Genomic DNA, 25,647 nt, shown 5'->3' on the forward strand with positions numbered 1-25,647 from the left:
TATCTATTTACATAGATCAGATAAGCCCAAAGAATATTCCATGAATTTTGTCGCAGCACCGGCTGCTGCTGCTGCTGCTGCTGCTGCTGTTGACATACCGAACGATAAGGAAAGTCACCGGGTTCGATCTGTTTATAGTTGGATATCGCGCTGACGTCTCACCGGAACTTGACTAGATTCTTGTTTTTGTGTGCTTTATTTCTCAAATAAATAATTGACCAACAATCCAGAAAAGACCGACAAAATAAGTCGTAAACAAACACAAAATATAATCTATTGGGCCTAAACAGCGAGCACTGAGTGGGAGGGCAGAGAGGGAGAGAGTACCACAACACATAACAATGTCAGCTTAAGTATAGTGATTTTAATAGATATAGTAAACCGATGCTTGGCGAGCAGCTAGCTATAATATGACTATATATTGTAATGCTACAGCAGATTTTTAGAGTAGATAACTCAGTTGTCTTTAAAATAGAGATAATATTCTCCTAGTTAAAACTGGCATTTCAATAGAAGACAAATATGAATAGTGCGATATTAACAATTCGAAACATTATGTAAGAAAACAATAGGAATTATGGCTAGGTCTTGTTTTTGTACAGAATTAGACTAGGTATCATGACAATAAATCCCTCCATGAGTTTTGTAACTCTAAATGTAAGTTCTCCATGAGAAATTTAGTTGACTCAATAAAATGATATGACAGAAGATAAACGAATCACAAATTCCAGCCTCTAATGATACCAATCGGACAAATACGACGTTAATATGATTTCACATAATCAAAAAGTATATCTAACTGCAACAAGTCTAAGATCGGTCAACTATATAATTTAAGTAAACGTATACGTATACAGGTTTATCCATAAGAAATTCGTAGTAGATCCGAAGTTTTTAGGGGACTTAAGCTTAAAATACAAGTCGATAGATTGATAAGAGCTAACTTAACTGATAAACGCATGATGAACTGTGGGGCAGCTGTCGATTCGGGTGGCTCAGGCACCGCCATCGTTGCCTTTGCGTCGCAGCCAGCTGGGGATGTAGCTACGCACGGCCTCGCCCAGCTGGCGATAGATCATCAGCGCCAAGATGGGCAGGACGAGGCGTGCGTCCTTGAACAGATAGACATAGCAGGCTACGAGGAAGAGCACCAGATCCGTGCAGTAGCTCAATGCGGAGCGCACCTTCTCGTGCGCCTGCTCCTCGGAACAGGACTGCAGCAGCGCCAAGCTGGCCGCCTTCTCCAACAGCTCACGATCCGCGGCGGACAGCAGCAATGACGCTTGCGAGCTGTGCCCCTGGGGCATAGGACTACCACCGGCTGCGACCGGCTGCTGTGGCCTGCTCAGCGAGGCATCGCGGGAGCGCGTGCTGGAAGGCACACGGCGCTTGATCACACGCTTGACCTTCACCAGACGCGTGCGTCCACGAGCATCGGGGCGCGCCTCTACTATTTCGCTCATCACACTCTCGGCGCACTCCTCGGCGTCTTTATTGTTCTTGGACTTGGGTGGCGGCACCACCAGCACAGTGGGAAACTCCGGCTCCTCCTCCTCCCGCTGATCCTTATATGCAGGTGTCTCAGGCGCCTTGTGCATGGCATGTTTGCTGGCTGCGTCACGCACATGTACAAGCTGCTCCCGCTCTGAAATGGACAGACGTCGCTCCCGACTGACGGTGGGCGGAGCCAGCAGCAGTTCATCCTGATCGGGACTGCGTGCTCGACGCTGCTGATGCTCCGCTGCAGCACCATCGTCGTCGTCGTCATCCTCCCCCGCCTGGGCAGCGGCTCGCTTCAGTTCGTCTCGGTCGAGGTAGAGCGGCGTGTGGTACTTGTGGGTGCTGCTCACCTGGCGCACCAGATCGCTGTAGTGATCCACGGCTGCGTGGGCCTCCTCCTGCATCAGTCGTTCCTGCTCCTGGCGCCGCAACTCCTCCTCCTCTTTTATCTTGCGTTTCGTCTCCAGCTCTGCAGCGATGGCTGCAGCGTTGGTCTTCTCCAGTGGATTCGAGATCTCCTCGTTGGCCTCGGTGTTCTTCTCGGTGGCCGACCGCTTGTCCCGGCTGAAAAAGGACTTAATGCCCTTGGCCAGATCCAGTTTCAAATTACTGGGTGCTGCAGCAGGAGTGGAAGGGCTGCTGACAGCGCCATTTCCCAGCTCCTGTTGCTGTGCATCCGGGCTGCTAGGCTGGCTAAGGGTAAGCTCGACGTGCTCATTGGATGACCGTTTCAGTATGGGCTTTGGCACAAAGTCCGGACTGGGCAGAGGCATTGGCCGATTGAGCACCACAGCTGCCTGCTCCGGCGTGGGTGCACGGTACGGGGTGAAGGTTCCGGCGCTCATGTTGCGCGGATGATACGTCTCCAGGTCACGTGGACTAGGTGAGTGAGTGCGAGCCATTAGCTGCATTTTGAATTTCTCAATGGAGTCCTGGTCGGAGGTGGCGGTGCTCTCGGTATAATCAGTGCCCAGGTCGAAGCCCTGCTGCTGCTGCTGCTCCTCGTCCATATCCAAATCCTCGCTGTCATCGGCTGTGCTCTCCGTGCGATCCTCGTCATACTCCTCCATATCCTGTTCGCGACCATCAGTGTCTCTTGCCTGCAGATTGAGCAACTGCTCCGTGTTGGCACGTGTCAAATTCTTTAAGTCAACGAGGTTGATGTTCTCCCGTGAATCCCATTTACGTCCCATGGGCACCATGTCAGCCGACTGGCGTCTCAGCTCGCTGCGGCGCTCAAAGGAAGCACGCTCCGCCTCCGTCATAGAGCCCAGGCGCTTGCGGAACGTAGTCGGAGCGGTCACGGCTATGGCTGCCGGCTCCTGGGCCTTCGCAGTCTTCACCTTCGATTTGGCGGCTTGCTCCAATTCCACGGCTTCGTAGAAGCGCGCCATGGCACGCTCGTAGAGCAGCTCCGTGGAGCTGACCGAGCGGCGCAGCGGGAAAGTCGTGTGCAAATTGGTGAACTCCAAGAAGGCCAAATCCGGTGCAGAGATGGAGATCGGCGGTGGCTGTATGGCGTCCTCCAGTTCCAGCTCAAAGGAATCTTGCTCTGGTCGAGGCAAAGCAAATATCAATGGGAGATTTTGGAATTACCTTAGCTACTTACTGTCCTTATCCTTGACCTTGCTATTCTTGTCGAAGACCACTAGCATGAACTCATTGCTCGTATGGACTTCGTCGTGTTTATCCGCTGGCTTCGGTGGACGCACCTTTGCCACTGGTGGCGTCGGCTCCGATGTGGGAGTGGCCGGCACAAGTAGCTCAGGCTCGGCAGGAGGCGGGGCACTGATCTCTATGGTGGGCAACGGTTCGCCAATGTGGGCAGTGGTGGCTATGGCAATCGCTAAGGCCGGCACATGCTTGGCCGGGCTCAGGGAGTGCCCAGAGAAGCGTCTCACATTCTGATTGACGCCCAGCTGGACGGGCTCAGCGCTGCGCTGCAGGGCGGGCGTCGATTTGATGGGCTGCGGCGGCGTAGGACTCTTTCGCAGTGGTGCAGGCTGACGCTGAGACGAATCCAAGGCAGGCTCCAGTGCTGCTGTCGGAGGTTGCGGCAGTGGCTGCGGCTGCGGCTGCGTCTGTGGCTTCGACTTCTGTACTGGACGACCAGGTGACTTGTCCTTGGCCGTAGCCAGCGGCTTGACATTGAAGAGCTTCAGCGGCACTGCAGCTGGGGGCGACTTTGGTGGCTTGGGCTGGGGCTCCGGCTTATCCGCCAGCGCTGTTGTTGTTATCAGCGTCAAATTGAGCTTGGGATTGGAGTCGGGCTTGGTGGTTTTGGTTTGCACGGCAGCCGAGTCGGCGCTGCTTAGCGATGGGCTCTTGCGCACGCTCATTTTCAGCGCCTGGTCGGAGGTGCCGTAGGACATCTCGTGGCGCAGCTGCTCGCTGTCCACCAGCTGTGGCGTGGGCTTGCGCGAACCACGTGGCGATTGCTTGGGCGAAGCGGACATGCTGGTCGCCGCATCCGCTTGTGGACGTGGCGGCGACAGCGTCTTGCGGCGCGGCGGCACAGGCTTCGATATGTCCTTGTCCTTCTCCTTATGCCCAGCGTCATTGCGCTCATCGCCAGCTATTTTGGAGGCCGACTTGGGCTTGGTGATGCCACGCTTGGGATCGGGTATGAAGAGCAACTCCGACTCCTCCGATGGCTCACTCAAGCCGTAAGGATTCTCCGCCTTTACGCGAAACTTGTACTCGGAGCCCTCAATCAGATCGTGCAAGGTGGTGCTCAGCGCCCGTGTGGTGGCTGCCTTTAGCCAAACGTTCCAGCCAATGCGAAAGTATTCCACGATATAGTTGCCGATCTTGCAGCCACCATCGTCCAGCGGAGCTGTCCACGACAACGTGGCCGACTTGCCGAAGGACATGTTGAGGCGTGGAGCACCTGGCGGATTCGGCCTAGCTGTCACGGTGACCAGGAAGGAGGCAATATCGTCCCCTAGCTTGTTCCACGCGCGCACCATATACTCGCCCCGATCTGCGCGCTGCACGTTGTCGATTTTCAGCAGCGAGTTCTTCTCCGTGTTGGTGATCTCGAAACGATTGCCCGGCACTATGACCTCGCCCTCGTGCAGCCAGGTGATGGCTGGTGCTGGCTGTCCCGCCACGCCCACCTTCAAACGCAGCACTTCCTCTGCCTCCACGATGAGGCCATCCTCGTAGGTGCGCGGCAGACGGATCTTGGGCGGTGCCTGTACTTTCAGGCGACACTTGGTGACCACATGACCCGCTCGATTCGTGGCCGAGCACTTGATCTCGCCCTCGTCGGTCAGCGCCACCTGGTGTATGATCAGCACACTGCAATCGAGCTCATTGACAATTTTGGTGCGACGACTGCTGAAGATCTCGTAGCCATCCTTGAACCAATTGATCTCTGGCGGCGGTTCGCCCAGAACTCGCACGCGGAACTCGATGCGCTCATCCTCGACGGCATCCATGTCCGTCAGCTCCTCCACAAAGCGTGGCACGGTGATTGCGTTCCTCTGCAAGGTCACAGTCAGCGGATCGGACAGCTCGCTGGCATTCGAGCGACCCACAATGTTCTCGGCAAAGCAACGAAATTCGTAGCGCCAGCCCGGCTCCAGGCCGCTGATCTGAATTTCACAACCGGAGATGGGCGTGGGTGTGGCACGCACCCAGTGGGGCGAGCCGACGCGTCGCTGTTCCACCGTATAGCCGATAATAGGCGAGCCGCCGTCCAGCTGCGGGCGTTCCCAGCGCAGATTAACCACATCGGGCTGCTGCTCGGAGAGCGCCAACGGCGTTAATATGGGACGACCCGGCGGAGAGGGCCGTTCTATCAAATACAGAGAGCAAATTAATCACAGGTAAATAATGCACAAAATACATTCTAAAAGCTCGAAACTCAAGCGCTTGCGCAGTATCCAAAATAGACTATTTCGAAAACATTACTTTGTAGTTCTTTCAAATTTTAGGCCAAACATTCAATAAAAACAGACGAAACAAGATTGCTAGAGACGCAAGGGACCGACTAGCAAATGCCCTGTAGGGAAATATTAACCATTAAATAAATATATATGACATAATCTTAATTTGTCATTTGCCATAATTTAATCTACAAAATGCAGTACTGAACTCTGAGTTGATAAAAATATTGTACTTTACTCTACTCTACTCTAGGAGATATTCAAGCTGGTGGTTACCCTGTAATCTTTCAGAGCTCGCATATTTATTTACAAATAAAACCATATGAGACTAACTTTCTTAATTAGACAAAAATAATATCAAGAAGATATATAGAAGAGTAGATACAAACAAAAATTACAAATGCTTCAGTCATATATCATACTCATTTTTTTATTGATGTTCAATGGGTATATAAAACAGAAAAACGGACCGACGGACAGCGTCGCGTCAATGGACGGTCGCGGCAACCACTTGAATGTGCGAGTGGCTAAAAATAGCAATATTTCTAGCGCTCCCACCAACTATGTGGACTACTAGTACTATGTGTGTGCGAGCTCTCACAGCCAATTAGAGAAGATTTTCAGTGTGTGGAAATTCGGGAATACATTTTTGAATTTTACTTGATTTCTAATGGAATTTAGAACGGGCTTTTCCGTTTAACTTGCCTGCAGATTTCCAATGCACATTCTTTTTGGGCCGTCCACTCTGTGGCGTCTGCAGTTTACCCGGTTGGTTGCCCATATCGTATATTTAAATATTTTAACCTATTTGCAACTAAATGTGCATATATATATAGAATTATCTAAATATAGGCAAGCCGCTTTTAACTTCACACACTCTTACGGTCGTTTTTTTATATTATTCGTTTTCAATGCGTTTCGAATCCGTCTATTTTCATATAACTAACTAATTTAACAGTGCAATTTTCGTAATTTGCAATTTTGGATGCGCAATCGAAGCCATCTTTACAGACGCGTTAAATAATCCGTTCGCCAGTATAGCCAGGCATTCCCGCACACAAGTAAGCTTTGGGCGCTAAGAAATGTCAACGGCAACTAACTGGCAGCGTTGCCAGTAGTGGCAAAATAGTAAACAGCTGCCTACAGATCGATACCATTACTGTCTCGATTAGAAATCAATATTGAGTCTACGGACATGGAGACGCATATAATTTTAAATAAGGTAGAATTCGATTTAATTAATACCGAATCAAATCCAATAATTTATAACAATATTTATTTTTAAAAATGTACTTATATCGATATGAAATGAACTGTATCGATATATTAGGCACATCTCTAGCTGTTTATTTCTTACATCCCAAATTTACAACAAGCGCAACGCAGGTGTTTCGCAAAAAAAATAAAATAAAAACCTTAGATTGTTACTTGTTAATATTAAATCAACCGACCTAATCGCTTGTCCGAAGCTTATATTCAAGATTAAGAACAAATATATAAGATCTTCCCCAGTTTTCTGTTATTGTTATTGGCAAACGGCTTCTATCCACGCGTGTGTGAGTGTGTGTGTTTGCATGTAAAATGATTTGGAAGCTGTGAAGCTGTCACGGCGGCAATTAAATTAGAAACAAAGACACAGCCGCCCTTGCCGTTGGTGTCGCCGCTTCAATTATTGCATTGACGGCAGGTGCAGGTGTAGCCCCATAAGCACACGCACGCAGGCACACTCACACACACACACACACGCGTGCACTGGAAAAACATCAGCAACAACAACAATGGCTGGCACGGCAACCGCAACACCGATGGAAATTGACGAATTCATAAATGGAGCGCTCGTCTCTTGGGTGAGTGAGTGGATAAACATGCTCGACATGCTCATAAGAGGGCAGCCGAATAAAAACGTGATTGGCATACAGACATATTCAAGTATTCAATTTACATGATCCCGCACATACGGGTATGTATGAAAATACATAGAAGCACACATGCGTACATACATATTTATAGCCACAGAGATTTCCGACGCTTAGCCCCAAGGTCATTGTAACTGTGGCTTTGGCTATTGCTACCGTTTACGGTACAAAAACAACTTTTTTAATGCTGTCATTAGTAGCGGCCCGTCGGCAGGCCTTTGTTTGCCAATTGCGAGAACTCTTGAGTTTTGCTCGACCGGCTTTTATACCCTTGATAAATTTGTATGCTAAAAAAGGGGATATTAATATGATATTCAATATAAATTATTCTTATATGTAAATGTATATATATAAATATTCAAGTTGGGAATACTATCTTTTCCTCAATGAAAAAATGAATTCGCCAATTGGTACAAGGTATCCTTGTGAATATATTAAACTTAATTCATGTTATGGCTGTACTTACTTGCAACCTAATCTTGTACGACCTTTCACTTTCAGTTGGAATCATGCTTGCCACGTGCCGAGCTGCTCGCTGGTTATACCTCGCTGCTGGATGGCCACATAATACACAGCGTTTGGTTACAAATTGATCCGGAACCACAGAACAATCCCAGCGAACTGCTCAGTGAACTAAGCGGCAAGTCGCTGAGCATTGCGCGAGCCAAAAACTTTGAGTGCATTGTACGTAACCTAAAAGCATTGTTCGAAGAAGAGCTGGGACAGACTATACTGGTGCTGCCAGATGCGTATATACTGGGCTACTATCCGGAGAGCAAGCAGGGCTTGGAACAGATGAAAACTCTGCTAACACTGTTGCTGGGCGCAGCGGTGCAATGCCCCAACAAAGAGCTTTTCATAGCGCGCATTAAGGAACTGGATCTGGAGACTCAGCATGGCATTGTGGCGCTTATCAAACAGGTGACTGATAGCCACAGCCTGGTGCTCACCGAGGATTCAATAGAGCGTCTTTCGGCCGAGAATATGTATGGACACATTATCCGCCTAACCAAGGAGCGTGATCAAATGTACTTGAAGTGGATCGAAACAGTGTGCGTGGAGCCAGAGCTTAGTGCCACTGATGGTGTCGAATGCGGGCAAGGTGTTAGTGTTCCCCGTTCACCTTCCAGTGGTACAGCCACCTCGACGCCCTCGTCATCTTCCAATTCAGAGAGCAATCATTTGGCCGTGGAGTGCGCAGATCTGAGATCTAAGAATCGTAAATTGCGTCAAGAACTGTAAGTGAGACAATCTAATTATGAAAACACTAATAACTGAATTGTTTGCTGTTTACAGCGAGGAGAAATCGGAGACTCTGCTGGAGCTACGTGAAGAGCTGGATGACAAAAAGCAGCGTTTTGATAAGCTGCGCCAGGAAGTAAGTTCCTGTAAATTGCTTAAGTATAAAGTAACTAATATGCCAATTATTTCTATTACAGAGCCAAGAATGGTTTACTGAGGCAAAACGCGCCTCTGCCTATCGGGATGAGGTGGATATATTGCGAGAGCGTGCGGAACGTGCCGATCGTCTAGAGATTGAGGTGCAGAAATATCGCGAAAAGCTTGGGGATTCAGACTTTTACAAGTCGCGCGTGGAAGAGCTGCGCGAGGATAATCGCGTACTGCTTGAATCTAAGTATATGCAGCACAATACATGAAATGAATTAAGTTTACTTACATATGAATCAACTTCACAGAGAAATGCTGGAGGAGCAACTACAACGTTCACGCAAACGTTCGGAACATGCCATAACCTTGGAGTCGGAAATCATCAAGTACAAGCAGAAATTGAATGACATGGCGCTCGAGCGTGATGTGGATCGAGCCAAACTAGAAGAGCTTCTCGAAGAGAATGCTCAACTGCAGCTAGTAGCAAAGAATCTCAACTGCACTCAGGAAGTCGACAAATCATTCTCCGACAATGAGGACGAGTGCAATTCAGGTGACAATAGTTTGTCCGAGCAACTTACGAACAATGCACAAACACGTGCTCTTAAGCTAGAACTTGAGAATCGTCGACTGACTGCTGCTTTGGAGCAGTTGAAAGAGAACAGCTTCCATGAATCAACCAGCAAAATGCTAGAGCTTGAAAAAGAGAAGAAGAAGTTGTCGTTGAAAATTGAACAGATGCAAGAGAACATACAAAGATTGACGCAACAGAATGTGGAATTGGAGAGTGTGTTTAAGAACGCATTGGAAGAGAACAAAAAGCTGCAGGATGCCGTCGATAGTCGTCAAAAGAGCTACGATCGCCAGAGTCTAGAGCGCGAGGCAGATCGTCAGAAACTCGCGGATGCCGAACAGTACGTAGAAACACTAAATAAAGAGAAGCAGCGCATTCAAACTCTCAATGAGAGCATTCAGCGTCGAGCCGATGATTTGGAACGCCTCGCAGAAGCCAAAACCAAGGAACTGGAACAGTATATTGAGAAAACCCAGCAGTTCGAGCAGACCAAACAGAAGCTTTACGAGATTGAGGCGAAGGTATGTACGTACGAGCGCGAGAATGCCAGCTTGCTGAAAGAGGTGACAAAACTGAAGGAGAGCAGTGAACAAAAGTCTGTACAACTGGACGAGAGCATCAACAGGCTGGACACCCAAGCCAAAGATATAATGAGGCTCGCCAAAGTACAGGAGGAGGCGGAGCTAGTGCAGCAAAAGCTTGTCGAACTGGAAAAACAGAATCAAGAGCTGTGCTCGCAGCGCAACATTGATCAAGAAATGATAAGCACGCTACGCAACGATCTGGTTAATGGAACGCTAGTTACCAAGAAGGTGCGCCACAATCTGGAAAAACTAGGACTGGATGTCAACGAGGTCGACGGTGAACCGTCTGATCTAAATGTAGAGCATGTTGTGGAGAAGCTGGTGCGCAATCCAGAAACCTTTAAGACTGTGCGTGAAATTATGCTGAATGTCAATCGTGAGCAACAGCAAGAGGCGGGCGTCAAGTCGGACATGTGTGTACTATGTCATCGCCAGGAAATCTTTACAGTGGAGAAAAATATCGAACTGTCAGCAACGCCAAAGGTGCCCACAGCGCAGGAGTTGCGCTTCGAGCACAAACTGCATCTTAGGCCGTCTCGTGACTCGGCTGAATTAGCACGTCTACAGGACAGTAATACTCAGTTACAAACGGAGAATGCGCGATTAAGTGTAGATGTGGCAGCATTAAGCTCCCAAATTACTTCGCTCAATACTCAGCATGTGGCACTGCAATTGGCCAATTCTCAGCTGGCCGCCGAAAAGGATACGCTGTTGAAGGAAATCGATGCGCTGCGGCAGGAGCATAAGCACGCGCTTCAAGATCAGGTGACATTGCAGTGCCTGCACGATCAACTCTCTGCTGAATATGAATCGCTCAACAAGGACAAGGAACAGTTAAAGGCGGCTGTGCGTGATCTACGCCAAGAGACGCGTGATGCACGCGAGACTATCCAATCGCAGGAGCAGCGCATCGAGGAACTGGTCGCACAGACCAATAGCATGAAATCCTGCCACGAAGATCTTGCCATTCTGCGCACTGAGCACTCCAAGCTGACTGATGACTTCCGCAATCTCTTCGCCACTAGCGATCGATTCAAGAACGAGTACAAGAATATTCAGGAACAATACAAAATGATTCGCGTGGAGCACAGTACTCTTAAATTACAAAATACAGAGCTGACTGGTGAGCTGAATGCCAAACAGGATCAGGTACGTCTCCTCCAGATCGAATACTCAAAGGTCCAGCAGCGTTGCGAGGTGAGTTGTTTTTTTTGCTTATCCCATTTAACATTCGACTGATCAATGCTTTCCATCTACCAGATGCTAATACAAAACAATGCGGACTTGGACTCGGAGCGCAAGGCCTTAATGGACAATGTGTCACAGCTGCTGTCACAATACCAAGAATTGCTGGCCATTTCATTGGAGGACAAGAAGCACTTTCACGAAGAGGAAAAGAACTACACAGAACGAGTGCACAGCCTAAAGCGTCAAAAGGAAAAACTGGAGGAGAAGATAATGGAGCACTATAAGAAATCGGAGACCACAGTGCAAAAGAAGTATGTCACGATATAGTAAATCTAAGCGGAGCATTGCTAAATCAAAATATTCCACAGAAAACCTTTTGCCAGCAGCCTCGTTAGGCGTGTAAAGAAGGCCAGCTCCGATTTGATGAACAAGGTGCCAAGTCGGGTAAGACTAATGCTTTGCATAGCTTAAGCGGTTAACTAAATCTTGATTTATTTCAGAATCGCCGTTCGTGGGTTGATGATGCTCGCACCAATTCACAGTTTGTCATTGGCTCTGAATCGGGGGGCAATGAATCGGATAATAGCAACGAGGAGCCACTATCCATTGCATCCGATACGCATCTGTTACAGCGTAACATGCCATTGCGACAGAGCCTGCAGCGGTAAGTCAAATATTATTCGGACTAAAGGCTAATGCTATATACTGTGGAAGAAATTCATTTAAATTTGCTAGAGTAGGGATAGTACTAAATTATATGTGCTATACTTTACCAAATAATTGCAAAATGGAAGATAATCTTATATCAGTTTTGGCTGTCGGAATACATTTGCTTTAATGTTTAAATGATGTATTTAGTTTTGGCTTATGGTTCTTGTTCTATTTACATGTATATACACAACAACAACATCAACAATATCATCAACTTTGCACGCACACTCGCACACACTGTTTATGTATGTATTGTACATGTACTCTATAGGGATTTGCTGGATAGCTCCATACAACGCGGTGGCACTGTGCGAAGTAGCCTGCAAGCACAGAAACGTACGGATTTGAGTAATTCACGTAGAAATAGCGTGCACGGGTATGCGCTTTTAAATGTTTAACATACAAGAAATTCCCAATAAAAAAATTCCCAGTTAAAAATCAATATCCCACCTTCCCAATTCCTTAAATGTATGCCAATATTTGTTTGTGTTTTGTGGATACCTCCTCTTTTACTTTACAATTCGATGGGTATTACTGGTTACTAATTCAATTTTGCTTTCAGCAGACTCGAACCGCCAGACGTAACCGGCAGCAGCTTAACTCTGGGCACTGCTGGCTCGCGACGCACCGTTTATTTGATCGACGAGAAGCTGCCTGATGGCTCCAGCGCCGCGGCTCAACAGCCACAGGCAAGTTCAACGCCAAGCAACAATGCTACTTCAGCGGCTGCTGCCACCACTGGAGCTGAGCCGCAAACACCACTAAAGAGCGACAATCAGCCAGCCACGTTTCTCATGTACAATCGCATCAATACAACCATTGGCACCACCAACGACCAGAGCCCACTCTTACAGGCCTCGGGCAGCGGCGGCAGCGTTGCCGGCAGCACCAACCAGGACGATAAAACACTGCGCAAAAGAAACGAAGATAAAAGCAATAGCATCTGGTATGAATACGGCTGCGTTTAGAGCTTCTCGAATAGAAACACACAATGAAACATACAGATAAACAAAAACAAACTGCATTTGCTGACGACGAAGTATTATTTCGTTTTAGAAAGTAACGAATTTATGCCTTAGCTTAACAGAAGAGAAATTTACTAAGTGCTTCTTATAATGCTATGATTTGCCTTAAGCTACATACAAACAGGTCTGCAATTTAATACGTAGCATCTATAATTATATATATGTTGTGTTTTACATTTAGACATAGTTTAGATAATAGTTATACAATTTATACGTATATATATACGAAGACTAAACGGCAACTGTGCGAATTCAAAACTATCTTTTAGCATAAATTATACACACATACACATTTATCTATGTACTTATATGTACGTGTATACCAATACCGAAATGTATGTCCATATTACGTCCGCAAGATGAACTATCATTGTATTTATTATGCATTTCATACATTAAAAACTAAAACACTCTAATATATTCCTACACATTTTGTATACTATACAGCTAATAGCTAACGAATGCGCCTTCAATTTGTGAATACAATTATATATATATTTTTGTAAGACTAAAAGTAATGTTTAAGCGGTAATAACTAAACACAAAGTAAACGTTATAATTCTTTAATTTATTGACAATTACCTAAATACGCAATAAACCACAAGCATAAGGTTATACCATAAATAAAATGCTTTCGAGTTTCTGTACGATAAGTTACGATTTTTTTTCTGCCCAGCATTTTAGTTTAAAATTCCACTTGGTAGAGGTGCGATCGCAGTTACGGATGAAGGCTTTTCCCAACTATGGTAACTTCAAATAAGCATTAATCATTGCAATAATCAAATACTATTAAAAATATATCCTTTATAGATATATACTCTGCGGAATCAGATTAGAATTATTGTATGCCCAGTTATATACTTCAACATAGAAGAAGCCAATGAAGACCCTGTTTGAAATCTGATTATTATTTATAGTTTCATCTGATGTGCTCCCAGAGTTATTTTTTACTCCAATAAATCTGTTATTTTTATGAATGATAGATCTAATATTAAAAGAAGCTAAATAAAAAGCTGACGTATATAGTTCATAAACCTACCAGAGATATGATATAACATTATCAGCGATAAAAAATGCTTATAAAGTACCTAAATTTTGCAATGAATAATTCAGTTAGAATTGTGAATTGTGAGGGATAAAAACAAGATGTGGCTACGAATACTTGTATCACTGGTAACTAGAGCTGCTAACTAAACCAATTTAAAGAAAGATAATTATATATAACTCATTTCTCAATAGGTATTGGTGCAATATCTGAATGGTCAGTGCGATGTTTGTCAGACAAACAGGGCCGCCTGTCATTCCCAGAATACTTATTCGATCTGCATCAACGGTAATTATGCATAACTATTTTTCGAATGGCTCACAAAAACCGTTCTGCTAATAGGCAAGGCATCAAAAAATATTATTACTTGTCCAACCAATTACGTTTGTACGGATGGAAAATATATATGTTATGCGGAAAGCCACAATGATCCCATTTGTAAGCCTGTAGTCGATCTGAATGCATATTGCAATGCTATCGGAAAGCCAGACAACTATGAAAACAAGGATGATCCCACCTGCAAAACGTGAGTAGCAGCATAAACGCAGAAATGAAATCTGTAATGTATTTTCTTTTAGATTTATTTATTGTTACGAAAATGGCTCGACTGGTCGACTAATAGGACTCTTAAAAACGTGCTCAAACAAAAAACCCTATTTCAATGGAACTGCCTGCGATACCGCGAAACCAGATTTCTGTACATAATTTTGTCAATCTCGCTTTTAATAAAACAAAAAAATATGCCAATAAAGATTGTTTTTTCTACGAATTTGGTTTATCTCAGATTAAATAAAATATTTCTCATCCCCTTTGGTTTATGATTCTGTCAAGGTTTACTGCAGTCAAGAATTTCTTTATGTTATCTAACCCAAGGTAATTCTACTTATCTATGCTTATAGATGAGCATATAAATCAAGCGTTCCATCAATTTTGGCCAGTTTTACAAATTTGGTGCTCAACTGCACATGCTCCGAAAATGTTTCAGTTGTCAACGATCGTTAGTATTGTTAAACGGTGTATCTGAAACACAGGATTTACTAATAACTTCTATATCATTTTTAGACAGCTTTTCTTGTAGTTTCCTTAGCACTGCCCAAGAATTTGCTAGCTCAGTGTGATGTCTGCCAGACTGAGGTTCGAGCTGCATGCCATAGTGAAACCACATTTTCGATTTGCATAAATGGTATGCATAGATATACATATATAGATATATTATCTACATATACATCAATTAATAGTATACTCATTGTTTAGGCGTTCCATCTAAGGATTATATAGAATGTCCCAAAGACTATCATTGCACTGGCGGTAAATATATATGCTATCCGAAATCGACTGACGAGGCGAATTGTGTTCCTAATAAAACCCCTCAGGATCCAGACACTCTCTGTCAAGATATCCAAAAAACTAGCCAATTGACAAATGAATCGGACCCCACATGTGCTACGTAAAGTGAACTATTTTTAGCGATATATTGAATTTATATATGTTATATATTTCTTATAGATATATCCAGTGCGCGCTTATCAATGGAGTCTGGATGGGTCGTGAACGAGAGTGTACATCAGGGACGTGGTTTAACGGCAAGTTCTGTACGTCTCCTAAACCAGACTTTTGCACTTAAGCAAATTACCTGCATATCAAAATTATGAAATATGTATACTATATTATTTACATATATTTGAGGGTTTGTTATCAACATATTCTTTTTGAGCATTTATATAAATAAATACACAAATAAAAGAGAAATTCTGCTTGTTTAGATCATATATATAAATATATAATATTAATAATAATACGAAACGTACTTATAAAAGAATACAAACATGTCAGCAATATAAATGAATCCTTATTAACACTAGTAAATTTTAGTTGAAGAATGTTTCGTGTGAATATTTCGAAATATAAAAATCAAATACATACATATTTATACAATATTATATTTTGTCTTTTTTTTTTTTTTTAACATGTTCTACTCATGCTTGCGAAAGTTAAATGAAATTCAGTTGGTCAGCAATCGGCAGGTCGCTCAGTTTCACACTGACTTGTCTCCGAGTTAAAATATTCGTTAGTGTTGCAATGAAAGAGCCAACCCAGGGTATCTCCCGACAATTTGTAGCAGTTCACATAACTGTAAGACGTAAATAAATAAATACAGTGAGCAATATGCACCAAGTGACATGCATCTTACTCTTTGCAGGTGGGATCACTCTGGACCCTAAAATATCCTTCTTTGTTGAGACTCAAACAGTATGCATCGGCATTGAATTCTGGCACCCCTGTACTTGTTGGTTCTGAGCTCGATTCTGTAGAAAGGTCAGGATCCGGCGTGGACACGGAAGACTGTGCTGTCGAAGAATCGGGGTGTGAAACTGTTGTTGATGTTGAAGGCTCTGGAGATTTTTCAGTTGAAGAATCTGGAGGTGAAACTGTGGTTGAAGGTTCTGGAGACTGCGCGGTCGAGGATTCAGGGGGAGAAACTGTAGTTGAAGGTTCTGGAGACTGCGCATTGGAAGACTCAGGGGGTGAAACTGTGGTTGAAGGCTCTGGAGACTGCGTGGTCGAGGATTCAGGAGGAGAAACTGTGGTTGAAGGCTCTGGAGACTGCGCGGTCGAGGATTCAGGAGGAGAAACTGTGGTTGAAGGCTCTGGAGACTGCGCGGTCGAGGATTCAGGAGGAGAAACTGTAGTTGAAGGTTCTGGAGACTGCGCAGTCGAAGAATCTGGAGGAGAAACTGTAGTTGAAGGTTCTGGAGACTGCGCAGACGAAGAATCTGGAGGAGAAACTGTAGTTGAAGGTTCTGGAGACTGCGCAGTCGAAGAATCTGGAGGTGAAACTGTGGTTGAAGGTTCTGGAGACTGCGCGGTCGAGGATTCAGGGGGAGAAACTGTAGTTGAAGGTTCTGGAGACTGTGCAGTGGAAGAATCCGGAGGTGAAACTGTGGTTGAAGGTTCTGGAGACTGCGCAGTGGAAGCCTCAGTTGGTGAAACTGTGGTAGAAGGTTCTGGAGACTGCGCAGTGGAAGACTCAGGGGGTGAAACTGTAGTTGAAGGTTCTGGAGACTGCGCAGTCGAAGAATCTCGAGGTTCTGTGGTTGAAGGTTCTGGAGACTGCGCGGTCGAGGACTCAGGGGGAGAAACTGTGCTCGAAGTTTCTGGAGACTGCGCAGTCGAAGAATCTGGATGTAAAACTGTGGTTGAAGGTTCTGGAGACAGCGCAGTCGAAGAATCTGGAGGTGAAACTGTCGTTGAAGGATCTGGAGACTGCGCAGTGGAAGACTCAGGGGGTGAAACTGTAGTTGAAGTTTCTGGAGACTGCGTGGTCGAGGATTCAGGGGGCGAAATAGTTGTCGATACTGTAGAAGATTCTGGAGACTGCGCAGTCGAAGAATCGGGGGGCGACACTGTTGTAGATTCTGTTGAAGACACTGGAGACTGTGAGGTCGAAGAAACAGGTGGTAAAACTGTAGTCGATTCCGTAGGTTTACCTGTTGTCAATTCTGTAGTAGGTTTTGGAGTTGCTGACGATACACATGATGGCTGTAATAATAGACAACAAATGAAAATATGTAAACACAACAAAATTCAATCAAATTTACGGAAGATGTATCGCGGGGTGAACAAAATGTGCCATCTACATTGCAGTAAAAGCCATCATCACATGATCGAATGGCGTTTGGATCGACAAAGCCGAGATTGTAACAGACTCCATAGCTAAATTCATCCATGCAGGCATAGACACCATCAGTCAGCGAACAATCTGAACAGGTACTCACAGCTGGAGTTGAAGAAGAAGTTACACATGATGGCTGCAACAAAAATGTTAAAATGTCAAAATGTTAAAAACCGAAGATGATAGCTAAACTAACCGTAGAGGATTCCCGGGGAGAACAAAATGAGCCATCAACATTGCAGTAATAGCCATCTCCACATGATCGAACTGTGTTAGTATCAACGGCTCCAAGATTGAAACAGATGCCATAAGAAAACTCATCCACACATGCATAAACTCCATCGGTCAATGAACAATCCGAGCACGTTTGACAATACAACGTTGGAAATGTTGCAAAGAACATTAATATCTGTAACAAATTATATGTTAAAATTAAATAATAATCACATGTTCCTACTTACGAGTACATTTTGTAAATATGACTTCATCTTGAGGCTTTCGTTTGGTATGTCTGTTCAGTAAAGAGACCGAAATTGCTTTGACATGCCTTAATTCCGAATCGCATTTTTAAAATACGAGCAATTATGATTTACGTGAAGACCTTGTGCACAGATTAAAAAAGTCATAAAGATTGCGGAAGGTACATAGATTCAATTTCTTCAGAACCTTTGTCACAATTTGAATGCTTGGCATTGATGCCAAAACTAAGTAAGACTGTCGTATAAGAGTAAGTTTTTTATATATCTTATTAAGATAGTTGCCAATATAAGAAGCGAAAGGCACATTTGCGGCTGCTAATTTAGTCAAATAAAAATATGATAATCTAGCTTTTATAGCTCTTCTCTTTCGTTTTCTTCGGTATGTTTATCTTCCAGCCAACTGCGTGCCATACGCAATGACGGCAACCGAAATCGCCATTCATCACAGCAGTGTGTATAGACATGCTCGCCCAACTGTAACAGCTCCTTGGAAAAGTCCCGCTCATCCTCTTTCCATTGACGATCTGCGCCGCCGAACATTTCCATGCGCAGGAGTGCAGCCATTGTTGTACCCAGATACTTTTTAATGCCGTTATACAGCTGCGACTTGGTCAATTGTGGTGTAACAGAGGTAGAGGAGGAGCTTTTTAATACTTCAGCTTGAGCTTCTAGTCTCTCGATTGTTTGCTTTAAATCGGCATTCTCTTTAGAGAGTTGCTCAAAATCTGTTCTCAAATGCTCATATTTAAGCTGATAGTCTTCATGCATCTCATCTGTTACATTTGAAGGCCCCATGTGTGTGTCTTTTCCACTCAGCGGCTGTTCTAGTTTACCAGGGTCGACGATTATAGATGTTTCAGTTTTATTCGCTTGCTCATGCACAAGTTTTTGTCTTTTATTTGACTCAAGGATAAGGGGCTTGGGCGGCGTTCGTCTTTTCGCTATGTATTTCCGTCCAAATCGAGCGTCATCGGTGAAACCAAGTGGACATTCGAAATTTTCGGGAGGTATCAAATGCTCCAATGTGGGCATGGAAAGCTTCACCAGTGTTGCCTCACCATTCTCGTCGAGGTGTTCCATGTCCCAGGCCAGATCCTTACTGACGCGTACCAAAGTGGGCGTCTGATTTGGTATTAGTCGATCTAATTTATAGTTCATAAAACATTCGTAGCGAAAGTGACGCGCGCAAACAGCGCGATTAGATAGTTTCTCCCTTGCAACATTTAAAATGTCAGCGTTGCCGCAATTCTTAAGCCAAGTTTCCAAGCGAACTGGATCACGAACTGGCAGTTTGAAAAAATGCATTTTGGGATTGCGTTGCGTTGAGACTTGGCAGTCACGAAATACGCATCGAGTACCGCCCATTTTATCATAAAATTATCTAATTTTCTCTTATTATTTTAATCACAACATAAACAAAATGCTATCTAGTTTGGTACTAAATTATGGGCTAACACAATCTGGTCACACTTTTTGTTTTTACCAAGTTTGGTCACCCAAAATTACGGCAGACCAAAAAATATACTAAAAAGGCGAAATTTTATTAATATTATAAAAATACTGAAAAACATTAGGTGATTTATTTATGCTAGAAAAATTATTATTAACTTTCGAATTAGTATTTAAATCACCCCATATAAAATTATTTAGCTAAATTCTCATTAGTGATGTCAAAAATAGCAATAAAATGATATTCACATGGTTCAATATTAATGGAATATAATTTTATTTGAACATAGTTTCTAGAACATTACAGAAACATCGACTCACATCACTGTTAGTTGGTTCAATGCAACACTGCGTTGAAAACCGGAAGAGGTAGCCCTGACGACTAGATGTTTCTCGAAAAATCTAGAAGCTTCGTAGAATTTTGTTCAACCCCTATAAAAGCAGTAGCAAGCAGACGCCGGCTTGTCAGTATTGAAACAAAATTCGTGCGGTGAGCATAAAAGAGTCTGCCTTGAGGCAAAGCAAAACAAAAAGAAAATTTTATTTTCTGCGCCAAGAAAAGTGAAAAGTATATCGTATTTAAAGTTAGTTCAGTGAAAAAAAAAAATTAATACAAGGTAAGCATGTTTGAAATAGAATACATTTCTATTGTGTATAAAATTGGGAAGCTGTGACAAAACCAACTGCATTTCGGTCAGTAAATTTAAGCAAAAGTATGTGTGTATGTGCAACGGAAAAGCTCTTGACACAATTACTGTTGTATTGGTTGCAGAAGAGTCTAGAATTTAGGACAAACTAACTACATTTTCATTTATAATTGAAGAAATGTTTATTAGCAGCAAAGTTCAATGTGCTACTAGAAAAGCAATCAAATTTTATGAGCACGCTTTTAGGTTGAGTCACTATCGCAAAATATGCCGGCATAGTAAAATTGCCGAAATTTCTGGAAAACTGCACAGTATAATAGAGAATGTCATATATTAATATGTAAAAATCCATGTAGAACAAGATCAATTAGATGCAGATAAGAAATGCAAACGTTTATTGTAATCGCACGTGCTTGCGAATTTTTCTTTTATTCTCGAATTGTGTATTTGTATCTGTATAGCCCAGAATTATTCTAGAAAGCGTCTTTGTGAAAAAGGAGGTAATGCGTCTACATAATATGTATGAATGCAATATATACGTACATACATATATCTATATATATATGAATTGTTATATTTAAGGGAGTTTTTCTAGAACATTTCGGCAATTTTATGTGTGGCAAGACGACGCTTCTCGAATTTACTAATGTGTATGTACATGCACACATATACACACACACACACACACAAGATGGTGTACATAGCCTATGAACACGCTTTTCATCAGCAGAGTGAGGGAGCAAGCATGTGCGACGCTCTCTTGGGGGTAGAATAAGTGAATAAAATGATGAAAAGTAAAAAAAATTTTTTTTATTTGTCGAGGTAACATATTTTAAATTAAATTCTTTTCTATTGCAGATGCCTGAAGAAGCGGAGACTTTTGCATTCCAGGCTGAGATTGCTCAGCTTATGTCGTTGATCATTAACACATTCTACTCGAACAAAGAAATCTTCTTGCGTGAATTGATTTCCAATGCGTCTGATGCACTCGACAAGATCCGCTATGAATCGCTGACGGATCCCAGCAAACTTGACTCCGGCAAGGAGCTATACATCAAGCTCATACCAAACAAGACAGCTGGTACACTGACAATCATTGATACCGGTATTGGTATGACTAAGTCCGATTTGGTCAACAACTTGGGCACAATTGCCAAGTCGGGCACTAAGGCGTTCATGGAGGCATTGCAGGCTGGTGCCGACATTTCCATGATTGGCCAGTTTGGTGTTGGCTTCTATTCGGCATATCTGGTGGCTGATAAGGTGACAGTGACCTCGAAGAACAATGATGATGAACAGTACATCTGGGAGTCTTCTGCCGGTGGCTCCTTCACCGTTCGCGCTGATAACTCCGAACCACTGGGTCGTGGTACCAAGATTGTGCTGTACATCAAGGAGGATCAGACCGACTACCTTGAGGAAGCCAAGATCAAGGAGATTGTCAACAAGCACTCCCAGTTCATTGGCTACCCCATCAAATTGCTGGTAGAGAAGGAGCGTGAGAAAGAGGTCAGCGATGATGAGGCTGATGACGAGAAGGAGGGTGATGAGAAGAAGGAAATGGATACCGATGAGCCCAAGATTGAGGATGTTGGCGAGGATGAAGATGCCGACAAGAAAGAGAAGGATGGTAAGAAGAAGAAGACCATCAAGGAGAAGTACACCGAAGACGAGGAGCTGAACAAAACGAAGCCCATCTGGACACGCAATCCCGACGATATCTCCCAGGAGGAATACGGCGAGTTCTACAAGTCGTTGACCAACGATTGGGAGGATCATTTGGCTGTTAAGCACTTCTCTGTGGAGGGTCAGTTGGAGTTCCGTGCTCTGCTCTTCATTCCACGTCGCACACCATTCGATCTGTTCGAGAACCAGAAGAAGCGCAACAACATTAAGCTCTACGTGCGCCGTGTATTCATCATGGACAACTGTGAAGATCTGATTCCCGAGTACTTGAACTTCATCAAGGGTGTGGTTGACTCCGAGGATTTGCCACTCAATATTTCCCGTGAGATGTTGCAGCAAAACAAGGTGCTTAAGGTTATCCGTAAGAATCTAGTCAAGAAGACCATGGAGCTGATTGAAGAGCTTACCGAGGACAAGGAGAACTACAAGAAGTTCTACGACCAGTTCAGCAAGAACTTGAAGTTGGGCGTCCATGAGGACAGCAACAACCGCGCTAAGTTGGCCGATTTCTTGCGCTTCCATACTTCCGCCTCTGGTGATGATTTCTGTTCATTGGCCGACTACGTGTCGAGGATGAAGGAGAACCAGAAGCACATCTACTTCATCACTGGCGAGTCCAAGGATCAGGTCAGCAACTCGGCCTTTGTTGAGCGTGTCAAGGCTCGTGGCTTCGAAGTGGTTTACATGACCGAACCCATTGATGAATACGTCATCCAGCACCTGAAGGAATACAAGGGCAAGCAGCTTGTGTCTGTTACCAAGGAGGGTCTGGAGTTGCCCGAAGATGAGGCTGAGAAGAAGAAGCGCGAAGAGGATAAGGCCAAATTCGAGAGCTTGTGCAAGTTGATGAAATCAATCTTGGACAACAAAGTGGAGAAGGTTGTCGTGTCCAACCGTCTGGTCGATTCACCTTGCTGCATTGTCACTTCGCAGTTCGGTTGGTCCGCCAACATGGAGCGCATCATGAAGGCTCAGGCACTGCGTGATACCTCGACCATGGGCTACATGGCCGGCAAGAAACACTTGGAAATCAATCCCGACCATCCCATTGTGGAGACCTTGCGTCAGAAAGCCGAGGCCGATAAGAATGACAAGGCCGTCAAGGATCTGGTCATTCTGCTGTTCGAGACATCACTATTGTCATCTGGATTCTCGCTGGACAGCCCACAGGTGCATGCCAGCCGCATCTATCGCATGATCAAGCTGGGTCTTGGCATCGACGAGGATGAACCCATGACCACAGAGGATGCCCAAAGCGCTGGTGATGCCCCATCTCTGGTTGAGGACACCGAGGATGCATCCCACATGGAGGAGGTCGATTAAACAACCGTTCAACCAAAAACTACTCATCCACCCCCACCAGAACCATTTATTCACACCATTTGATACAAAATTACTTAAGTTAAACAACATTTCATTTCCATTGTCGGAACCTCTTATGTTAGACTTGACAGCAGAGTTATTTAATGTTTCGTTGACATTAGTAATTTGTATTTACGTTGTGTCGCGTTGTATGCGACTGTAATACGCTTACTCATTCTCACTCACAAAAAATCAAGAAATATGTAATAGGATTTACACATTCACTATGTAAGAGCAGTTGTCGTTAAGAAATTCCTAATTTAGAATCCAAGTAATTTATCTAATGAAGAAAAAACACAAAGACTACATATGCGTTAGCTATTAAATGGATAATGTAATAAGATTGGATGATCGCATCGATAAATAAAGCATAAAGAACAATAAATATTTCGCTGATCATTTATTTAAACATTTTCGGGTTAATTTATGGTTATGATTCACATTCTTTTCGCAATGATTGCTCTATAGCCTCCACGGTGGTAACGCCTTTGCTAATGAGTATTATTTTATTGCGGGAACGGGAGCCTTTGTCTAGTGATACATCGCTCTTGCGAAGTCCCAACGCTTTGGACAGAAATTTCACCAGTTCGGCGTTTGCTTCTCCCTCAGTGGGTGGTGCTGCAATTTGTACACCAACGCCTTCCAGTCCAATGTCTGTGATGCCGTTCTGTTTGGCGCCAGGCTTGGCCAGAATTTTGATAGCAATGTTGCCACTCTTGTCTAGTGTGACCGGCGTATTGGAGACTGGCGGTGTGGTTGCCTCGCCGGCTTTGCTCGTTGCTTTACCTTTTCCCTTGTTTTTCGACATGATGTGTACGTAGGCCGCTGTATAAATGCGTCGCATTAGGTCTGTTTAACTTTATACATGGATTTATAGATTCATATTAAATAGATTTTATGTTTTTGTTTACGGATAACATTTGCGGCCAAAGTGAGCAACTGTTTAATTGCTATGAGGCCCACACACGCTACTACTGCATGACGCTGTTGGCTAATTTATTTATCTGTAATCAAATCAAAAATAACTGAATCGCTCACATAAAAAATTCAGTTGCTTCTTTAAATTTTCATGTTTTATTTTATTATCAATTTTACTTATTCTTAAAATGTTTGACATATGTAATGCCATTCGTTCCATCGTAGCGTTTCGGGGCCATTCGAGAGAAATCTACCAGGGCTGCTCAAATCTTCAGCTTTCATAGATAGCAGTGTTTTGTTTGTTTTACCGTAACAGTAAAGTAAAAACACAAGTTTATATTGTTTTAGGTAAAAAATTATCATATATTCATAATTGAATTTACTCGTAGTTATTTTCTTCTAATCGTCCTCGTTGACGAAAACAACATTTAAACTTGAACTATTTAAATAGCTGCAAAAGCATTTTAAAATAACGTTTTCGCAGCTTGTACATTCCACTTTAGCACAATCAGCATATGTATAGATAAGTAATTTATAGGTGTGCAGGAATGCTTTTACAGACAGTTCGGGTTTAACGCTTAATTATATGTATATAAAGTATACAAAATATGAACTTAAATTTTGCATGCACATAGATATAAAATTTTCATTACAAATTCAGTTAACTAAAAAGTCTGGTTGTCCTTTGAGCTTTATCTCTACAGACGTTGCACATAATGTCGGGAAGGTTTTGCTACGAAAGATTTTGAGAAGACGTCAGAGTGGTTGTGTTTGTGTTTGTTTGTTTGTGTTATGAGCTTAGCATAATATTATAAAATTTTGTATTTCTATCTGTACAGGTTTACGCAGCTCGAATGGACTGAATGATTTGGAAAATCGCTGATCCGCACACGACAAAGATAAATAATGCCAAAAGCCAGGGCCCAACCGGGTATTGTCCCTCTTTCGTTTTCTGAAAGAAAAAAAAAAAATAACGAGAAGTAGATTAGTAACAAACAATAATCCGAAGATCGCTGGAGCAACAGCTACGAAAATCTAGAAACAGCGATAACTCGATTCAACTCTCACGCACGCATACAAACAAACATATCAGCACTGCAACAACAATAAAATCAATGACGGCGTGGCACTTTTTCCTATTGGATTTGTTTTTATATGCATGCAGGTGTCATTATCTCTTGCCGTTCTTTTGCAGTTGTGGCAGTGATTAAAACTACAGCTGCAATTTTCATCAAAAAACATGCGAATTTAGTTCAAAACTTTAATACGTACCGAGGATTTGGGTACATTGCCACGCATTGTCACATATTTGCTGGCCTTTTCGTTGGCGACGCGCATTCTCTGTGGTGGGGCCATTTTATAGGTTTTTGTAGCGTTTTAACACTAAAATTTTGAAATTAAAAAAAATACTGTTTAGATCTGATTACTATTAATTTACTAAACACACGCGAGCATTACCTGTGGTTAGAGCGAAAATAACAAAACGAATGTGAAAGTACGTAGTGCGACACGTATAACAAAGCCGAAGACAGCTCACTGACAGTTCGTGCGGGTCTGACAGCTAGGCTCAGGGATGCATATGGTAGTAATTATCGATGCTCGATATCG

The 25,647-nt window shown here is 43.6% G+C and overlaps 9 protein-coding genes across 20 annotated transcripts; 4 read left to right on the plus strand and 5 right to left on the minus strand.

Annotated features, from left to right (window-relative positions):
• Positions 1-177: 177 nt before the first annotated feature.
• On the minus strand, positions 178-6,588 carry MnM (myomesin and myosin binding protein). Its single transcript, XM_018100014.3, has 3 exons — positions 6,099-6,588; positions 3,110-5,302; positions 178-3,052 (listed from the first exon to the last, which is right to left on the minus strand). Exons 1-3 carry the CDS (start codon positions 6,172-6,174, stop codon positions 996-998), a joined length of 4,326 nt encoding a protein of 1,441 aa, XP_017955503.1. The 5' UTR covers positions 6,175-6,588; the 3' UTR covers positions 178-995.
• A 176-nt stretch (positions 6,589-6,764) lies between these two features.
• On the plus strand, positions 6,765-13,398 carry Girdin (protein girdin). 2 transcript variants are annotated; one of them, XM_018100017.2, is made up of 10 exons: positions 6,765-7,240; positions 7,811-8,547; positions 8,606-8,687; positions 8,749-8,945; positions 9,007-11,053; positions 11,117-11,355; positions 11,413-11,488; positions 11,545-11,708; positions 12,027-12,131; positions 12,321-13,398. In XM_018100017.2, exons 1-10 carry the CDS (start codon positions 7,172-7,174, stop codon positions 12,721-12,723), a joined length of 4,119 nt encoding a protein of 1,372 aa, XP_017955506.1. In that variant the 5' UTR covers positions 6,765-7,171; the 3' UTR covers positions 12,724-13,398. The 2 variants fall into 2 exon arrangements, with proteins under 2 accessions (XP_017955506.1, XP_017955507.1); XM_018100018.2 differs by lacking the exon at positions 12,027-12,131.
• Positions 13,399-13,806: 408 nt separating this feature from the next.
• On the plus strand, positions 13,807-14,595 carry LOC115563757 (uncharacterized). The gene is made up of 4 exons (XM_030387223.2): positions 13,807-13,953; positions 14,020-14,113; positions 14,168-14,351; positions 14,404-14,595. The coding sequence occupies exons 1-4, from the start codon at positions 13,927-13,929 to the stop codon at positions 14,528-14,530; spliced, it is 432 nt and encodes a 143-aa protein (XP_030243083.1). The 5' UTR covers positions 13,807-13,926; the 3' UTR covers positions 14,531-14,595.
• Positions 14,596-14,619: 24 nt separating this feature from the next.
• LOC115563750 (uncharacterized) lies at positions 14,620-15,576 on the plus strand. Its single transcript, XM_030387215.2, has 4 exons — positions 14,620-14,822; positions 14,888-15,008; positions 15,080-15,272; positions 15,332-15,576. The coding sequence occupies exons 1-4, from the start codon at positions 14,715-14,717 to the stop codon at positions 15,447-15,449; spliced, it is 540 nt and encodes a 179-aa protein (XP_030243075.1). The 5' UTR covers positions 14,620-14,714; the 3' UTR covers positions 15,450-15,576.
• A 144-nt stretch (positions 15,577-15,720) lies between these two features.
• Positions 15,721-18,135, minus strand: LOC115563705 (uncharacterized). 11 transcript variants are annotated; one of them, XM_089258751.1, is made up of 9 exons: positions 17,960-18,135; positions 17,695-17,907; positions 17,425-17,634; positions 17,268-17,365; positions 17,080-17,147; positions 16,828-16,878; positions 16,504-16,725; positions 16,017-16,350; positions 15,721-15,956 (listed from the first exon to the last, which is right to left on the minus strand). In XM_089258751.1, the coding sequence occupies exons 1-9, from the start codon at positions 17,984-17,986 to the stop codon at positions 15,836-15,838; spliced, it is 1,344 nt and encodes a 447-aa protein (XP_089114877.1). In that variant the 5' UTR covers positions 17,987-18,135; the 3' UTR covers positions 15,721-15,835. The 11 variants fall into 11 exon arrangements, with proteins under 11 accessions (XP_089114877.1, XP_089114872.1, XP_089114879.1 ...); XM_089258746.1 differs by having other exon boundaries at positions 16,927-17,147; XM_089258753.1 differs by lacking the exon at positions 17,080-17,147 and adding an exon at positions 17,191-17,207.
• LOC108650760 (uncharacterized) lies at positions 17,966-19,500 on the minus strand. The gene has a single exon (XM_018100037.3). The coding sequence runs from the start codon at positions 19,340-19,342 to the stop codon at positions 18,329-18,331; it is 1,014 nt and encodes a 337-aa protein (XP_017955526.1). The 5' UTR covers positions 19,343-19,500; the 3' UTR covers positions 17,966-18,328.
• A 381-nt stretch (positions 19,501-19,881) lies between these two features.
• On the plus strand, positions 19,882-23,292 carry Hsp83 (Heat shock protein 83). Its single transcript, XM_030387096.2, has 2 exons — positions 19,882-20,043; positions 20,932-23,292. The coding sequence occupies exon 2, from the start codon at positions 20,932-20,934 to the stop codon at positions 23,080-23,082; it is 2,151 nt and encodes a 716-aa protein (XP_030242956.1). The 5' UTR covers positions 19,882-20,043; the 3' UTR covers positions 23,083-23,292.
• On the minus strand, positions 23,128-24,080 carry LOC108650780 (UPF0235 protein C15orf40 homolog). The gene has a single exon (XM_018100060.3). It carries the CDS (start codon positions 23,963-23,965, stop codon positions 23,552-23,554), a length of 414 nt encoding a protein of 137 aa, XP_017955549.1. The 5' UTR covers positions 23,966-24,080; the 3' UTR covers positions 23,128-23,551.
• Positions 24,081-24,372: 292 nt separating this feature from the next.
• On the minus strand, positions 24,373-25,636 carry LOC108650786 (stress-associated endoplasmic reticulum protein 2). Its single transcript, XM_018100066.3, has 3 exons — positions 25,498-25,636; positions 25,312-25,422; positions 24,373-24,991 (listed from the first exon to the last, which is right to left on the minus strand). The coding sequence occupies exons 2-3, from the start codon at positions 25,393-25,395 to the stop codon at positions 24,881-24,883; spliced, it is 195 nt and encodes a 64-aa protein (XP_017955555.1). The 5' UTR covers positions 25,396-25,422; positions 25,498-25,636; the 3' UTR covers positions 24,373-24,880.
• Between the last annotated feature and the right edge of the window lie 11 nt (positions 25,637-25,647).

The sequence above is a fragment of the Drosophila navojoa genome, chromosome 4 (genome assembly GCF_054131105.1).
Source record: "Drosophila navojoa isolate 15081-1374.11 chromosome 4, UAZ_NAV_1.0, whole genome shotgun sequence".
In the NCBI taxonomy this organism is placed as follows: Eukaryota; Metazoa; Arthropoda; class Insecta; order Diptera; family Drosophilidae; genus Drosophila; species Drosophila navojoa.

Coding starts and splice junctions, on each gene's coding strand:
- LOC115563705 (XM_089258744.1), bottom strand. CDS start 17,986: ATGAAGTCATATTTACAAAATGTACTC. Junction 17,366..17,424: donor CACCCCGCGATACATCTTCC/GTAAATTTGATT, acceptor CTATTATTACAG/CCATCATGTGTATCGTCAGC. Junction 17,148..17,267: donor TTACCACCTGTTTCTTCGAC/CTCACAGTCTCC, acceptor TGAATCCTCGAC/CACGCAGTCTCCAGAAACTT.
- LOC108650780 (XM_018100060.3), bottom strand. CDS start 23,965: ATGCGACGCATTTATACAGCGGCCTACGTACACATCATGTCGAAAAAC.
- LOC115563757 (XM_030387223.2), top strand. CDS start 13,927: ATGTGGCTACGAATACTTGTATCACTG. Junction 14,114..14,167: donor TTATTCGATCTGCATCAACG/GTAATTATGCAT, acceptor TTCTGCTAATAG/GCAAGGCATCAAAAAATATT. Junction 14,352..14,403: donor GATGATCCCACCTGCAAAAC/GTGAGTAGCAGC, acceptor ATTTTCTTTTAG/ATTTATTTATTGTTACGAAA.
- LOC108650760 (XM_018100037.3), bottom strand. CDS start 19,342: ATGGGCGGTACTCGATGCGTATTTCGTGACTGCCAAGTCTCAACGCAA.
- LOC108650786 (XM_018100066.3), bottom strand. CDS start 25,395: ATGGCCCCACCACAGAGAATGCGCGTCGCCAACGAAAAGGCCAGCAAA. Junction 24,992..25,311: donor GCAATGTACCCAAATCCTCG/GTACGTATTAAA, acceptor TTTTTCTTTCAG/AAAACGAAAGAGGGACAATA.
- LOC115563750 (XM_030387215.2), top strand. CDS start 14,715: ATGCTTATAGATGAGCATATAAATCAAGCGTTCCATCAATTTTGGCCA. Junction 14,823..14,887: donor TGTTTCAGTTGTCAACGATC/GTTAGTATTGTT, acceptor TATCATTTTTAG/ACAGCTTTTCTTGTAGTTTC. Junction 15,273..15,331: donor TCGGACCCCACATGTGCTAC/GTAAAGTGAACT, acceptor TATTTCTTATAG/ATATATCCAGTGCGCGCTTA.
- MnM (XM_018100014.3), bottom strand. CDS start 6,174: ATGGGCAACCAACCGGGTAAACTGCAGACGCCACAGAGTGGACGGCCC. Junction 5,303..6,098: donor TGTGCATTGGAAATCTGCAG/GCAAGTTAAACG, acceptor TGTATTTGATAG/AACGGCCCTCTCCGCCGGGT. Junction 3,053..3,109: donor CAAGGTCAAGGATAAGGACA/GTAAGTAGCTAA, acceptor TGCCTCGACCAG/AGCAAGATTCCTTTGAGCTG.
- Girdin (XM_018100017.2), top strand. CDS start 7,172: ATGGCTGGCACGGCAACCGCAACACCGATGGAAATTGACGAATTCATA. Junction 8,548..8,605: donor CGTAAATTGCGTCAAGAACT/GTAAGTGAGACA, acceptor TGCTGTTTACAG/CGAGGAGAAATCGGAGACTC. Junction 11,356..11,412: donor GAGACCACAGTGCAAAAGAA/GTATGTCACGAT, acceptor AATATTCCACAG/AAAACCTTTTGCCAGCAGCC.
- Hsp83 (XM_030387096.2), top strand. CDS start 20,932: ATGCCTGAAGAAGCGGAGACTTTTGCATTCCAGGCTGAGATTGCTCAG.